The sequence below is a fragment of the Juglans microcarpa x Juglans regia genome, chromosome 5S (genome assembly GCF_004785595.1).
Source record: "Juglans microcarpa x Juglans regia isolate MS1-56 chromosome 5S, Jm3101_v1.0, whole genome shotgun sequence".
Lineage (NCBI taxonomy): Eukaryota > Viridiplantae > Streptophyta > Magnoliopsida > Fagales > Juglandaceae > Juglans > Juglans microcarpa x Juglans regia.
In genome coordinates, this window is record NC_054603.1 from 28,020,166 (window position 1) to 28,037,294 (window position 17,129).

Here is a 17,129-nt window from a genome sequence, read left to right on the forward strand (position 1 = left end):
CCTGCAAGAAGATATAAGGCAAACTGAGAAGGGGGGAGAGGATGACCTGCGGCTCCAAGGGAGGCCACCATAGAGGTAGCTTGATTATAATAGTCAATCAAGGATTCGGAGCCCTGCTTAAGAGTGGCTAGTTAAAATTGAGTTTGGAAAACATGGGCATTGGACTGGGTAGCATATAGATCGCGAAGGGTAGTCCAAATATGACGCGAGGAAGGGCACTCCAGTACGTGGGAGAGAATCGAGTCTGTAAGAGAAGAATAAAGGGCCGAAACTATAAGCTGATCGTGGAGGAGCCAACGAGCATGATTTGGATTGAGAGCATCATTAACAATAGGTGGTGGAGGGGGAACAGAGCCATCAATGTGGCCATAAAGCTGATGAGCTTTGAGGAAGGCGACAACCTACGCACGCCAAAGAAGGTAATTTTGATTTGATAATTTGATGGTTATGAAATGAGAAGCAGAGGAAACGATGGAGGGAGTTGGATTGGTGGTTGTTTTGGTGGTCATTTTGTAAAAGAGATGAAAAAGATGGACGTTTGTCCTAAGAGGCTCTAGACACCATAATAGAACACGAGAAAGCATAGTAAATGCTCGAGAGAATGCCACAGAAGGCTTAGAATTTCTGAATATATTGTTTTTCTAAATACTGTTTCAAAAGGCCAGAGGCCATATTTATACAACTCTATACATGTAACCAATAGTTCATTTGTCAATACATTTGAGGCAAATTTCATTTGAGTTTAGTAACTAACAGGGACCACACTATTCGGTTGTGGAGAGGCACGTCCAGTAGCACGTCCAGTACCTTCTAGAATATTTTATTTGGGCATTTGTTGTGGCAGCTCAGCTGTGACCTTAATAAAGAGGAATCTGAAAAATAAGGACAGAAATGTAGTAAAAAAAAAAATACCCAACAATGTTGTCATGGCAGACCAGATATGGGAAACTCTCTGCCACCACCACTTCAGCCCATTAATCCTAAGTTACCCAGTGCTTAGAACCTACCCAAAACAACTACACGCTAATGAAAGGGAGAAAACAAGGATCCAAACATGTGCAAGAACCTTAAAAGACACAACAAACAAACATTGTGTTGATGAGAACAGGAGCCATGCACAAAAACACTGGGCATTTGACATCCAGCAAAACAAAACCAGGAGCCATGCACAAAAACAGAACTTATTATAGCCATGCACAAAATCATGACTTAATATAGCCAACTACACAAATTAGAACTTAATATAGCCAAGACGAAAAATCAGACACAAGTATAGCCATGCACAAAACCAGTACAAAATCATAACTTAATCTGGAAAAATCTAAACTTAGTATTTCCTGGTACATGCAAGTTGACCATACACAAAATCAAACGCAAGTTCTAGTTTGAAAAATAAATCCAAACCTTACACCAACAACCCCGCAATCCTAATACAAAACATCTTGGAAATTAAATCCAACGCACCAGTCCACAAAAGAATTTCCAAATTTAACAAACAGCTTGCAATGATTCTACTAGCAATGTTACCCACAATTCCAATAGTTTACAACCAGCCCACAAAAAAATATCTGTCCATTTCTAGCATGCTATTATTGAAATCAGATCACAATTCCAAAAGAATATCAGCCATTTCTAAAAAAAAAAATAAATCAGATCTCCATAACATGTGGCTGAGCAAGCACTAAAATCAAATTAACTTCAAATCTGCCCAATAATTACACACTTCCATGAGGTGTGGATGGAGATTTCTCGGATATACCTTCGAAACTATTTGTCGATGCCTCATAAATTTCCCTCTGAATATTAAAGAAGTAGTCTTGATGCATGGCATTCATGCCAAAAAGATCCAATCTCATCATCTCCGCCTCGAACTTTTTCTTCTCAAGTTCTAGTTATGCACATCTATCGCGATCTGCTTTCATCACCGTTGCTCTCCTCTCTATCATGCACAGTCGTCTATCCTCCCTCATTTGAGCTAACTTCATGTTGAACTCAACATCAGTAGATTTTCAGGACTTCAACTTCCTTAAGTTCTCTTTCTCAACTTTTTTCCCTGGAGGCGTCTCACCAAGAACCTCCACGTTCTCCTCCACAGCATCGTTGGCAACTTGACTTGACTGCTCATTGGCTGGATGTATATCATGTGGCCTTCTCCTCGTATTCAATGTCATCATGTGTTGCTGTCATTTGGGTTGGTGTCTCAAAAGACACCAACAGTGCTCTATTGTGAAGTTCATCTTCTCCATCTCTTTGTAAATAAGTTTTGTCTTTTCAATTTGAAAAGACAAAAAAATATTGTTAGTTCATAAATATGAGCTACATAATTAAATAATTAAAGAAAAATGGTACATACCTTGGCTTGCTCTATCGCACCACTCGAGTGCAATGATTCTACATGTGCTACAAATGCACAAAATCTATTTGTGTATTTCTAGATCATAGACTTGTAATTGATCAATGACCCTACAGAATGGTTCACATTGTTTGGATTTTTGTATTCGTGATAAAAATTTAAAATTTTGTTCCACATTTGAGTTTTTATTAGTACCCTGTATGGCATCAATGATAATGTTAAGCCAAGCAGAGACTGCAAGAAGGTTGTCCTCCTCTACAATGAAAGATGCATGTCTTTGAGTTTTTTTTTACGGTAGCCTCTTTTCATCGTCAAGGGAGGTTGCTTGGACCACAACATTAAATGTTATGTGTGCGTTGGGGGTGCTATTACAACCTTCTCCTCCACTTTGTAAGAAAGTAGTGAAGAATGGGTCCTCATCGAATGGTGTGTTCATCCTTTAAGAAATTGTAATTTTTAAGGAGTCAGACAACTTGAATATCAACTGGACAGCTATGTATAAAACTATCCAACCTCTAGCCATGAGCATATAGTAATCGTAATAAAATTGTCCAGCTAGAGAGTGAGCAATGAGGAGTAGATTATGCAAAAATAGATTATAGCAATTGGAGCAACTATTTCCAATATAAGCACTATTATATAATATGTAAATAGGTACAGGAATGAGGAAAGAGGACAATTTTCAATATAAGCACTAATATATAAGCACTAACATAAAGTCATTCAAGGCAATACTAACACTTCTTACTAACACGCAATGTTGTTGGAGAGTGTTGCATGATCACATAAATTTAATGAATATGAATGAAAGTTTATGAGAGAGCTATAAAGTATCCATGCTTTATTATATCAAAAGTTTGGGGACTAAGAAATTATATGGCCATTATGTGGATAATTATGGGATTATATTTAATGACTGACCTATAAAGAAGTAAATAACAGCATGAGTTAAGGTAAAGACAAGAGAAACAGTTTAGGAGCTACAGGTACAATGTGAAGGCTAATGAAGTGAGTTTATCCCAAAAGACGTTTGATTTATGAGTTAAATGTAAATTTGGCTCATATAGTTGTCTATATGGCTATAGGTAGTTGTCTTATAAAAATCTTCTTCTTCTTCTTCTTCTTCTTCTTCTCCTCTTCTCTCTCTCTCTCTCAAGTAATGAGTTATTGATAAGTAAGGATAAATGGCAAGATGTAGCTGAATTTAAGGGGCCTTGCTTTGCTCAATTTTGCCTAATAAGTGCTTTTAATGTTGTATACACAAGAATATGCTTTATAAATACATTGGCAACTTGCATATGCTTCTAGGGTCTTTACTTGTTTCCTTAATATATGATTAGGATTGTAAATGCTCCCTTTATTTGTTTTCTACTATGCATCTCTATAGTACTACTTATAGTAGACCACAGAGCATACAAATAGCATAAATATTTTGTCTCTCTTTTCACATGCATCATAGGTTTTTCATTAAAAATAAACCAGAGTTTGTCCCAATATCACGTAACACAAAACCAGAGCATACAGACCAAAATCAACCAATCATTAGAAATAGAAATTAACTAATTCCAAAAAATCTACCAAAAATCAACCACCACAGATCATACCAATTCCAAAAACCAACCAAACATTAGGGGAAAAAAAAAAAACTCATGGTCATGAACTTTTACCCTTGTGAAGCACAATAGGTTTCAAATAGAAAGATGCAGTCTAGGGCTTTTCTTCTCAAGCCAAAACCACAGCATTCCTAGTGGTATCACGCCACGATTTTCTCTTGTAAAGCTTTTGTTTTTGCTGCCAAGTGTTCCTCCAACTCCAACTGGAGTTGAAGTTCGACTCCAATCAGAGTTCAAAGCTCAGAGTCAGAACTCGGATTTTAGAATCAGAGCTCAAAGCTCTGATCGGAGATGGAGTGGGCTTTGCCATACTTAGATTGGGCCTGGGCCCACAGGCCAATATCGAAGACCCAATCTGAAATTAATCCCTATTTAAAAATCTTAAAAAAAGATAAAATAATGTAAAAATTAATTAAAAATTCTAAAATACTGTGCGTAATGACTAAATCACGTACAATACAAAAATGGGTGATTTAATGCGTGCAAAGTGCAAACGATAAATTTAAATTTTCAACTATAAATTCGCAAAAAAGTTAAATTTACAGCACCAAAATATAAATAATAATCTGGATTTGATTTAAATAGCCCAGTCCCACATCAGTCCTAACAGTCCATACATTTGAGTTGATGACTCGATAGTGATCACTGATTTCTTGCATGAAGTTTTACTGATCAGGTATACTATCTTTTCTTTAGTCATTTAACTATAGACTTCTAAACCATCAGCCAAGTGATACATGACATAAACAGAACACATTTACATAATGAACTCACCTTCACCTCTATCTCTAACGAGTTTTGCATGATGGTATTAAATTTCTCACCAATAAAAGGGTCTGGGGTTCTCCATTCAATGGTGCTTTTGTCTCAGTCATCCACAATTAGTCTGAGGTACATAGATAAATAATGACAACATTAAAATTACGTAAATAATCATTTAAAATTATAAAGTTACCTGATTCAAGCTTATAGCTTTCGGCATTAACGGTATCTACTCTAATGGGCGTTGAACTTAACCAGTTTTGTGTGCAAACGAAAGCCTCGACGGTGGTTAGAGACAATGAACTTCGATAAGATCCAAGACACAACCTTCGGTGTTAAACGCCAACTTAGATGCAACCTTAATGATAGAAATGGCTAATACATCATTGGCTATTCGAAAATGACTGGAAACTTATCAGAATTCACCTTCCACTAAGTTAATATCTGAAATGTTTCACTAGGTACCTCAACATCTTCCATAAAGTAACGCTCAAGCTTAGACTTACATTACATAATATTCCTCGATGCACAATTTTGATGATACCGTCATAGCCACAATAAATTTGAACTTTGTGCATGTGTGTCATCCCAGGAAGATATCGAGCCAGTCGGGTGTGAGGAGCTATCACCTTTGGTTGAAGAATGACCACTGTTGTTGTAATAGCTATATAAATCATCAATATCACATTTAAGCAATCTAATAAACTGATCAGCATCCTCATCATCGAGGACGTCCCTAATCCAATCTTCTGCAATCGCCAACTTATATCAGAGGTCAATGATTGCAGTCACAAATAACAATCTATTTATCTTCTTAACATTTATCCAATATTTATTATAGTTATATTTCATCCTCATAGCCATTGTAGTCAATAAACCCACACTGTCAGCACAACTCAATTGCAAGTGGTCATAAAACCCTCAAAACTCCTTGAAGTACATGTTTGTAGTATGATATTTTGTCCTAGATATCTGCAAAGTTATGTCATAAAATAACTTTAAAAATTGAACAAAATACATGACACTGGTCCAATCAACTGTGTCCAACGCACCAAGCCCCCTTCTCCCCCCCCCCCCCCCCCAACTGGCTCAAGCAAATCATACCTCATGCCCCCATCCTCGACCTCCATCCACTCGAACGTTGTTTGGTACTTCTGTGCTACATCCAACATCATGTATGTAGAGTTCCATCGAGTTGGAACGTCCAATTGCAACATACCGGAAGATGAGATCTCAAGTTGTTTGGCTATTGCCTTAAACTGACAGAGCCATTGGGAGGAAGCCCTCACATATCTCATAAGGTTTCAAACTTTAATAATTGAATTATCAACCTCCTTGAACCTCTCAGAAATTATGAGGTTGATGATATGGGCACAATACTAAATATGGATAAACTGGTTCTCACAAATGATATCCTCATTTACCGTTCTATTCCGCCTAAACCAATCAATAGCAATATCATTCGCATTGACACTGTCAACGTATAAACTTTTCAAGTCAAGATTCATTTTGTCATGCACTAGTGCTGTATGTCTTTTTTAAGCAGCTATATATTTGTGACGTTTAAGTATCCAAGTATATTCCATGGCCAGTAGGACTTGTCATCACAATCTTTGGATTTTGCATAAATTACGGTTTAATTGCCAAATTTACATTCTTTAGGGGATCCCATACTTCTTTTCTTTTGCTCTTTGTAGTTTTTCTTTAAGCCTGATTACATCACTGCCTACATCAAGTACAGGACGGTGAGGGACATCTCTAGTGAAAGAATGTTTGTGAATAGTAATGAAAGTATGTGAAAAGTAATAAATAGTAGTAAAAAGTAGGTGAAAAGTAATAATAAAGTAAAGAATAGTAATGAAAGTGTTTGAGAATATTTGAGAATACTTGAGGTACTCTCGTTAGCCAAACCTAGCAGATCAACTATGCTGCATAAGTGACCGCTTGGACTATACCGCTAGTTAATTCTATGTTTTTATTTTTAAAAAAATACATAAATTCACTAATGGTAACTTTTTTACCTATTTAAAAAAATACACTAGCAGTCAAATCCAAGGGACAAACTAAAATTTTTCCCAAGTTTGAATCACCTAACCCCAATTGCCTAGAAAACAAAATAAACAAGGCGTGTGGTTAAATAAGTAAGTTGGACAATAAATTTGATAACGTAGAACAATAAAAGAAAATCGAAAATGTGGACAGCTGTTGATAATAAATGAGAACATTAAGGAGAATTTTTTGGGATTTATGAGGATCTCCTATTTATTCCTAAAATAATAATTTCTCTTAATGGAGGGATTGCCGATTGTTATACATACATGTATATATAAAGGCAAGGCAAATGGAATTAAGGCAGACAAAGAAGATTGAACAATCAAAGAAGATGGTTGTAGGAGGACAACAGTTGCTCTGGATGGCCTTTGTGCTTGTACTAGCACTTCCTTCCGAGGCGAGAAAGCTAGCAATATTTGAAGAAAAAAGTTCCTTCAACTTGGAGGATGATGCAAATGTAAAACAGGCTGTGTCCGTAAAGCTACTGAATTTTGGTATGCTGCCCAAGTATAAGTCAATTCCTCCATCTGGGCCTAGCAGAAGGACCTCCGACTCTACTCCACCTCCTAAAGACAGGCTGAATTTTGGGATGCTATCCAAATATACACCCCTTCCTCCATCTGGGCCTAGCAGAAGGACCTCCGACTCTACTCCACCTCCTAAAGACAGGCTGAATTTTGGGATGCTACCCAAATATACACCCCTTCCTCCATCTGGGCCCAGCACAAGGACCTCTGACTCTACCCCACCTCCTCCTGTCATAAGAGACTGAAAAATCCAAAAATGGAGTAAGTTCTAAGATGCCTCCAGCCCACTTCATCCCACCAAGTAGTGCCATGCCAAGCACTAATCGTGCATGCACTTTGAAGTAAATCTTTCTGTTGTTTTATTGCAAGAATAAATGTAAGAAATGTTCAAGAATGTATTAACAAAAAACAAAATAAAAGTTAAAAGAGTATTATTGTTCATGTTTTATATTCATAATAATATTGTTCGATGTCTTTGCAACAATGATTTCTCTTCTGGTAATGCCTTATTATTGTGTTTTCAGCCTGGTTGTATGTATGGGAGTAAGATCATATAGTGTGATTTTTGACAGATAAGTTTTAAGATTAACAAGGCTTTTAATCCCCTAGAGTTTTTATAATTCTATGACTTAGAGCTTGAAACGTACAAAGTGAGTTTCGAGAATATTTTTTGGAGTAATGACCGTGGAAGTGTGCGAGACTTACATACTAAAAATTGCAAATATCGTTTCTTTATTTTTTTGTAACTTATATAATCTCTTTATTAGTATTTATCGTAAAATTAAATCATTTCCTAATGAAAGAATAATTAAAAATCAGCAATTTTCTTAAAATAAAAAAACTTCGGGCTAATTACACTAATTTCTTAAAATATGGTAAATGAATAAGTCGCAAAATCTAAGTTATTTAATTTACAAATAAATGTTTCAATTTCAAGAATTTGAATCTAAAGTTACCTAAAAAATCTAAAGTATCTCATACATTTAGAAACCAATTTTATATACGTACCATCAATCGATTCAAAAAAGGAACATAGTTTAGAGAGAGAGAAAAAAAAAACTAGTATTAATGCTTTAGAGACGCTTGATTCAAAAGTAAACTAACGCTACTCGAGAAGGGCTACGATTACAAAAATTATTTCAGAAAAATAAATTTATAAATTAAGATGATTTTATCTAATATATTATATTTGTTTTATAATAAAAATAATTTTAAAATATGATAGTAATACATCAAATCACGTCAATATATAAATTCACTTTGGCTTACTAAAACATTTTTCAAACCGAAATATTTCCATCATTATCATGTGCTTTAGAGACAGATTGAAAAGCCTATATGTTGTCGGCTGGCTTTCATTATTCATAGTCCCCCCTATTTACATTGCACTCATGTTGAAGGTTTGTCTAAACTTCTAAAGCCGTATGGACAATATTCCAACAAAAAAAAATTATGGGTAACACTACAGAAAAAGTATCCTGAAAGTATGTCTTGAAAGTGTATTTTATTTTTATATTTTTCTTTATTTCCATATTTTTTTTACTCATCATAAATATTTAAAAAAAATAAAATCACAATATCATTAAAAAAATATTTTCTTAATCACTAAATAAAACTAAAACTAAAAATCTTCGAGACACTTTTCCGATGAATTTAACATTTCTAAAAAATTATACATCAAAATTAGAGGTCTAGAAAGGACAACATGGAATATTGAAAACGCTTTTTATAATCCATATTCGAAATTCTGGTTGACTTTGGCAATTATGCATCTGATCTCTCTCTCTCTCTCTCTCAATAAGGGTCTATTTATTTATTTGGAAATTGAATGTTGTGGCATTTTTTAAGTACTTCTAAAATTCAGAAATTACGTACTAACAAAGAAACTCTATTTGTCAGAAAATCAAATCATTTCCTTAAAAAAGAATAAGTTTAATGTAAAATGGGTGATTTTCTTATAAAATGGTAAATAATGAAGTGTGAAGATCTAATTCATCTAATTTACAAATTAATAATTGCATTGATTTCAAGATAATTAGAATATAATGAGAAATCTATAGGAATATAACTTGGATATACCCAAAATATTCAAGGCAATTAATACCTAATGAGAAAATGAACCACCTCACCTCCTACAAATTACGTACATTTTATGATGATTAATGCGAATGCCACGTGCCTTTAAGTCCTCTAGATGATCATTCACGTTGCAATTAGCTGCTTGAAATATGTATATACAATGCATAACAAAATGAATCTAGACATAAATTTATAGAAATATCCCTAATACAATACAATATATATAGAGGAATTCTATGCATCAGCCACTATTCACTTTCACACTTCACACCTATAACTTTTCTTTTTTTTTTTCATATGGTGTGGGGTGTTTTTCATAAGATGTGGAGATATTTTTCATTGGATATGGGGTAATGAATAGTGACTGATGTATAGAATTTTTCATATCTATAGTTATTATATAAGCGGGGATCGGCGAGCTACAGTCTTGATACAGTAATTTTCCCACTCCGTTTTTCCCCTTCCGTGCATTTTGTTCTTTTTTTTTGCCCTTGGATTTATTGCGGTTTGTTTCCGTGCATTGGGGGTCTTATTTGTCTTTTCGCTCAGGTTAGATATTTAGGTGGGTTGTTTGGATTGCCTTTCATTTCGTCCGTCCATTGTCTTTAGTCTTGTCTCTTGGTTTCTCTAGGTTTTCGTCTTCTTCTTCTCTTTCGTTCTCTGAGTATGGCTCTCGGTGTTTACTTCTATTTCTCTGCTATCGATCTTTACTTCTACTTTTGTGCATAAATGTTGTTTTCGGTGGTGCTTGTCGAAGAGCAAGAGCCTTTGGTTCTCTGATTCTTTTGTGGGTTTTTTGTAGGTCTTTCTGATTGTTTCGCTTGGGTTTGGGATGTTGTTGTGGGCTGAAGGTTGCTGTTTTTTTTACTGATTTTGGAAGGATTTGAACGAGTTGCTGTTTGGTTATTTCTGTTTGGCTTTTTCGGAGACTTTTTATGGATCATTACGATTGTTTTGTTTCAGTGGAGATGTTGTTGTCGGTTGAAAATTGTGGTCTTTTACTGGTTTTGGAAGAGTTTGAAGGAGTTGCAGTTTGGTTTTTCCTGTTTGGCTCTTTCGGGTCTTTTTTTTGTGTGTTTTGTGTGTGTTTTTTTGGGTCTTTGGTGGTGCATTTTGGTCTTGTTTTAAAGTTTAGATTTTTCGTTATTTTTGCTTTGATCCCATGGTCGATGATGTACTTCCTTTATTTGAAAAACAGTATATAAAATGACATTTGGGTTGCCTTTCCGTGTTCTTGATGTATTTTTTCCGTGGTATTATTGTGGTGGTGGTTGATGGAAGTTCTGATTTTTTGTGGTGCATTTTGGTCTTGTTTTAAAGGTTGCATTTTTTTTTCATTCTCATCCCGTGGTCGATGATGCACTATGTTTTTATGAACAAAAGTGTATGGATTCATGTTTAGTTTGTGTGATGTTTGTAGATTTGTTTTAGTTTTTGGTGGTACATTTTGATTTTGATTTAAAGTTTGCATTTTTTTTTTAATTTTTTGTTATCATGTGGTCGCGTGTTGTTTGCAGATTTGATTTTGGGTGGAAGTGTTGATCAAATATGTAATTTTTTAGATTTTCTTTTTTGCAGAAATTTTTATGAAAGTTATGAGTTTTGTTATTGTAGAGAGAAATATATGGATTGTTATTTCGAGCGTGTGTTATTGGCGGATTTAATTTTGGGGGGAAGTGTTGATCAAATATGTGATTTTTTTATTTTTCTGTTTTATGGATGTAATCAGAAATCTATTTTTCTTTTTCTTGGAGTTTAGGTAAATGTTTTAATTGTGGAGATTTGGTATTTTTTTTAAGCGGGTTCAAGATTTTCATACAGTTATTTTCCTACAATTAGCTCTGATAAGAACTTCAAGTTACGTGTTAGACTATGGGGCCTTTTTTGGGCATTGTAGGGTATTTTTTGGTGTTGCTTATTTTTGCCACTAAGATTCTGCATTTTCTATTTTTTTTCCTTCTTCAGTTTTCATGCAGTGAACATTTTCATGTTATTGTTTCTATTTTTTTGGTTTTCTGGTTTCATTACGTGGAGTTGATTTTTTCATTTTGTTATGTCGAGGTTTTATATATTTTAGTACGTATATTTGCTTGCACATTCCAATTTTATATTTTAGTTTTATCATTTTTTTTAGTATGTATCTGTATCTATAGCTATATCTATACCTATATACATATTATATTACTTTTATTTGCATTTCTATCTCTATTCTATTTCTATTTTTCTATTATTTTAGCCGGAATTGGCGAGCTACAGTATTCTGGAGTAAATTTTCCACTTCATTTTTTCTCTTTCGTGCATTTTGTTCTGTCTTTTTTGCCCTTCATTTCCTATTTGTTTATGTCCGTGCAATGGGGGTTTTATTTCAAATGGATGTGTCAACCTTTGATCAGTGCATTAATGATGTTCTGAGTCCATCGGTCACTGTGTTGATGGTTTCGACAATTGTTTTTTCAAGATTTTTTTTAATATTCGTGTAGATCTTTTTGATATGGTTTTCAAGATTTTTTTTTTAATATTTGTGTAGATCTTTTTGATACAGTTAGTTCGGTTTGACAACTTCTTAGTTCATTTTGTTTTGTTGGTTGTACTGTTCTTTTTTCGTTTGGCTGGTGCATTCTCATTTCATTTTTATATGTACAGGACTTTCAGTTTTTGGGGTTTCAGTGAATTGTTTTTTGTGGATGAGACTGACTGAATCATGACTGACTCACTGTGTGAGATTGAGTGCATGAGTTCGATATATAATTTCCTGTGGGCTAGCTTCTCAAAGATTTTTTTGTCTTTTTCTAGAAATTCCAATCGGCTAAACTGTTTGTCTGAGAGTTTGTCAGCTTGAGAGGATAGGTTGAGTATTTGGATTTTTGTGTCATCAGTGTATTAACAATGGGAAAAGGTGACCTGATTTACATTTTATGTGAATAAGTCTTTTCTTACTTTATTACTTCTCTTTTCGTATGTCTTTACGGAATCCCTACTTTATGTTCACACTTATATAAACTGCAATATATCCTTTGAAGTTCCATACATAGGCTCACTCTTCTAACATTCCTCTAAACAAATTTCTGTAAAATAACCAAAGAACCCAACTAGGCAAACGTGCATCGCACGTTACCCCTCCACTAGTATATATATAATTTTTATATATATATATATATATATATATATATATAATGTCAATTTGCTTATCCTTCCTTTCATTCTATCGATCGTTACAAAAATAATAAGAACAAGTTTAAAACTATTTTTTCTTTATATGAAATTTACAATCCAACAAATATCTTCTCTAAAGACACCAATAACAAAAATACCAATCTATTCTTTTTCTTCCAACCAATGAATCTTGAATGCCCACCAACTCCAAGCGGCAGAGCTCAAACATGAAACATAAATCCTTGCTTCAGAAGAAAGACAAAATTTAACTAAGGCCTAAATCTATTTTACCTTTCTTTTTTGTTTATTTCTATTTGTTCATATTTATGCTAAAGTCAAAAGTGCCATAATAACAATGCATTTTTTAAATACTATTTTTTTGTACATATGACGTGTCCTCTTATGATTGATTATGATGTGCTAGTTATTTGTTATGTCAACTTTTAGGGCCCGTTTGAAATTTAGACTAAACTGAGATCAACTCAATTCAATCTAATTTTAAACTGAATCTAACATTCAAACACTCAACTCTCAAATTACTAAATTCATCTTAATTCAAAACCTGTTTATGCATGAAACCTATAATTTTTTTCAACTCAACACCTCTTTATACGCAGGATCCACAATATTTTTTAACTTTTTATCTTTACATCTAAACTCATCTTAGGTAGGCTCCACAAAACTCATTCTACTATCTTAACTCATTACTATTTATAAAGAACTCAACTCAATTCAACGTCCAAACGAGACCTAAACTATCTTGAGACTTTATAAACTGCATCTACAAGTATGTAAAAAGTTCAAATCCCAAAGCTGTAAACAAGAATTTTCCCTAAAAAGTATTTAAATGGTGCAACAGAACCAAAATCCACTCGACAATATGAAATTACCTCTCTAGGACTATGGAATTCTAATTTAATTAAGTAATAGTCCACCACAAACAAGCCACTCCATTGACATCAACCCAAAATATAACAATAAGAATAGTGCAAGAAAACCATAACCCGCTCAAAGTGTAAGTTAACACCATTCCCCTACATAATAACAAGACAATTTATCCCAATTATATAACACCTCCTTCATTACTTGAACTTTGTTACATGATATCAGCTCAGATACATTACAAACCTATACACAAATCCAATGGCCCTACAACTATTGAGCACTAATTTTGATTAAACCCTCAACCCTTATAATCGTAAGGGTGCCACCTTAGATAATGATCTTTATAACCACCTTCTCATTTTAGTATCCCACTTTCATTCCTATAGCCTGATTCTTCTTTTTGGTGAAAGGATTTTGATTTTGATCCTCTTATTCATTCTCTCGAGAAATGAGCATTTTATAGCTTCATTTACACACGTAATGCCCTGAACAAAATAGAGCCGTGGGTCCAAATCAGTACACTACAGAGCCAAGAACTCTGCTACTAGCTCATCTGTCAACAATCTTTCGATTTCTCTACCTATTACATCAATGCCGTCACCCAAACCCAACCACCATGACTCCCTTGTCAGGACATTCCCCAGAATGTCTTCATTCGATTTCTTCTCTTGCTCTGCTAGCAACACAGAGAAACGATCTTGGAACCCATCTTTAATCCACTTAGAACCAGCCATCGTTGCAGGCTTCACCCATGGATGTGAACCCATGAATTGCTGGTGGATCTCCAGGAGTGCTGAATTTATACGGTCAAAGAGTAACCTCCTTTCCGACCTTGCACAATAAGTCCGGCCATGGTACTTCTTCTCAAGTTCTTCGAATACAATGGGATCCACGGGGCATTCTGAAGAGTGCCAGATAGCCGTGAACCTATGAGGATCACAATCGTTAAAACCGGAGTCATTTAAGACATCAATTATGTAGGTAGGCTGCCAACTCTCTTCAGTTCCACAAACTCCCTTCTCATTCAAAACGGATCCTTCACCAACATCTTCATCACAAGATATGAGCAAGGGCCCCTCTGCAAATGCTTCTGACTCCAATTTGAGTAGCTGAAGTTGCATCCGCAGACCTAGAATCAGAAAAGGCAACAAATATGAGTGGCTGAAAATCTAGGGGAAAAAAAAGGAACTTGCAATCATATGGAATAGGAGGATTCAAACAATATTGATTTCTGAATTTTTTAACTATAAAGCAATCGAACCAAATAGGTAAAGCGGCCTAAATTTTAGACAAAATGATGAAGGGGTAAGACAAGGATATAATGATTGGAACTTGGATGCAAGAGGTGGAAAAAATGTTTAAGTTGCATCCAAATCCCACCAGAGACTTGCAATTGTGGTAAAAGCATGTTCTATTCAGATTCTTAGGATTATTAGAAACTGAGTTTGACTCCAGACATTCTAATAATATTGTCTCTGCGACAGCTTCACATGAAATTTAGAGAAAAATTGGTTGAGGTGATCTGCTTGTAAACCGAGTGCTGAAGTTTGTAAGGAGTGAAAAAAATTTATTTGAAAGTGCCACATGAATCACTTTAATGTCAAAATATTCAGTATAAAGTCACAAAAGGAAGTATATTGGATGATGATTTAAAGGGAAATAGGACCATAAAGCAAAACGCTGAGAAAAAGGACTGGCATATCTGGCCTGTATAAGATGAGGTACAGCATTTCAGTTAAGATCTAACAGCATTTACACTAAAATTTGAGTAACTTTGAGTTTAACAAAGGCCTACAATTTAGATCGGACGGTTATTACTTACTCGACGGGTAATTGACTTCAACCGTTATACTACCACTGTAATTCTAAATTACAATATTTTCCTAATCTATCCATCTACATACTATAGAATCTTCAATGAATAGAGCGTTAATATTATGAAGCCACGTAATTAACTATTCCATTATATTACTATTAAATGAAAATGTTACAATATTATTAAAAAAAAAAGTATATTATTTTAAACGAAAATCAATACTATAAAGCCACACCATCATTTTTGTTATTACTAAACTAACCAAGGTTACTTCAACACACTATATAAGGATCAAGTTAACTTAAAATCTTGGAGATCAAACTGCTAATATTGACACTTTTAAAGGTTGCATTTATTTCATTATGCCTCGAGGTAGGCTACCCTAGTAACATAAAATATTTTTCATTTAATAAATCTAGCTATTCTTGCACAGCACACAGGTCTATGAATAGTTTATATGTTTAAAAATTGCTTTCAAGACATTTTGACTGGAAAACAAGCATCTAGATATTCTTTGGAACACGAAATGCACTTTAATTCCTAGAGGGACCTGCACACTTGAGAATTCAGAAGCAAATAACTTCAAATTTACCATTGAGGTCAGCACTGATACTCTCAAAGCATTCGGAACATGATGACAGATCATCTGTAAACGGAGCTTCCATAACTGAAACTGGACTAGGTTGATCAGCCTCCTTGGAGCTAATTGGTGATTCTAGTCCAGGCAGAGGATGAAGCAAGGAAACCGAACCTTCCTCAAATGACCCCATCAATGGTTCCTGGAATATCATGAAATGGTGAGAACCAAAACTATCCTGATGCAAAATTGAAGATGCCATACCTTCAACTGAGCTGAAAATATAAGGAGTTCTATATTGAGAAGAAAAAAACGCAAAGATTTTTCTTAATATCTAAGCTGCAGATGGACCGGACCCTGCATGTCTTGAACTCACTCTCATCCACCCCACCCCCTTCTCCCAATTATTACGAAAAGAGGGCATACCATTTGAGCTAATACTCACTGGCAGAAATAATTCATGGATAGAGTGGGTTATAAATATCTAACAATCATCTAAATAATTGCATGCAGATTGTAATTCTAAGGAAAATTAGGCATTCCAAGCAAGTTGTAAATCATGCACTGACTAATTATAACTAATTATAACAGAAACAACATCCCTGCAGATATGTTCAGCATCTGTGCACAATGGCCCACATCTAAGCAATATGATTCTAATATCGGTTAGATAGAAAGTACTAGATCTGCAGTCAGTTTGAACAATCATTAACACAAAAACTAAATTCAGGTTACAAGCCTGTACTCATTGTAGCACGACTAGTGGTGTTCCTTGAATACATCCTCAACTAGGAAATTAGATGTCATAGAATAAGAATTAAATCAAAAGCCGTTTGAAGTAGTTCAAGAGTTGCAACTTTCTCAAGAAAAAAAATTGAGTCATTTTCTCTCATAACAGACCAATGTATGTAGCCTGCACAGGTAGACACAGTAATTAGAAAAGAGAAATACTTTAGCCACAAAGGGATTACACAAAAGTAAATTCACAAACTGAGGTGGCTTGATGTGGTACGTCAGTTTGTAAGTTTATTTTTGTGTAATCTTTTTCATGTAGGTCAGAAGCCTACTGCAATGCCAAAAAGAGCATCCCCGACCTTAAAAATAAGGCATGGATTCTTTCCCTCTCTATTCTTTGTTTTCTTTTCTATGCAAAAGGAATGATAAAGTACTGATGTAGTAGGAGTAGGGGTAATAAGTGTTTTGGAATTCTTCAATAATAAATCAATCCAACTTGAAAACAAGATTTGTCTAAAGTGGCAGCTAGTTGAAAAACTGGAGTTCCTAGTAGAACAAAAGGTGCATAACAGCTCCT

At 34.6% G+C, this 17,129-nt stretch overlaps 1 protein-coding gene across 1 annotated transcript; it reads left to right on the top strand.

The window, feature by feature from the left end:
* Nucleotides 1–7,118: 7,118 nt before the first annotated feature.
* Nucleotides 7,119–7,640, top strand: LOC121266954 (leucine-rich repeat extensin-like protein 1). The gene has a single exon (XM_041170817.1). The coding sequence runs from the start codon at nucleotides 7,142–7,144 to the stop codon at nucleotides 7,550–7,552; it is 411 nt and encodes a 136-aa protein (XP_041026751.1). The 5' UTR covers nucleotides 7,119–7,141; the 3' UTR covers nucleotides 7,553–7,640.
* Nucleotides 7,641–17,129: the final 9,489 nt, after the last annotated feature.

Coding starts and splice junctions, on each gene's coding strand:
- LOC121266954 (XM_041170817.1), top strand. CDS start 7,142: ATGGCCTTTGTGCTTGTACTAGCACTTCCTTCCGAGGCGAGAAAGCTA.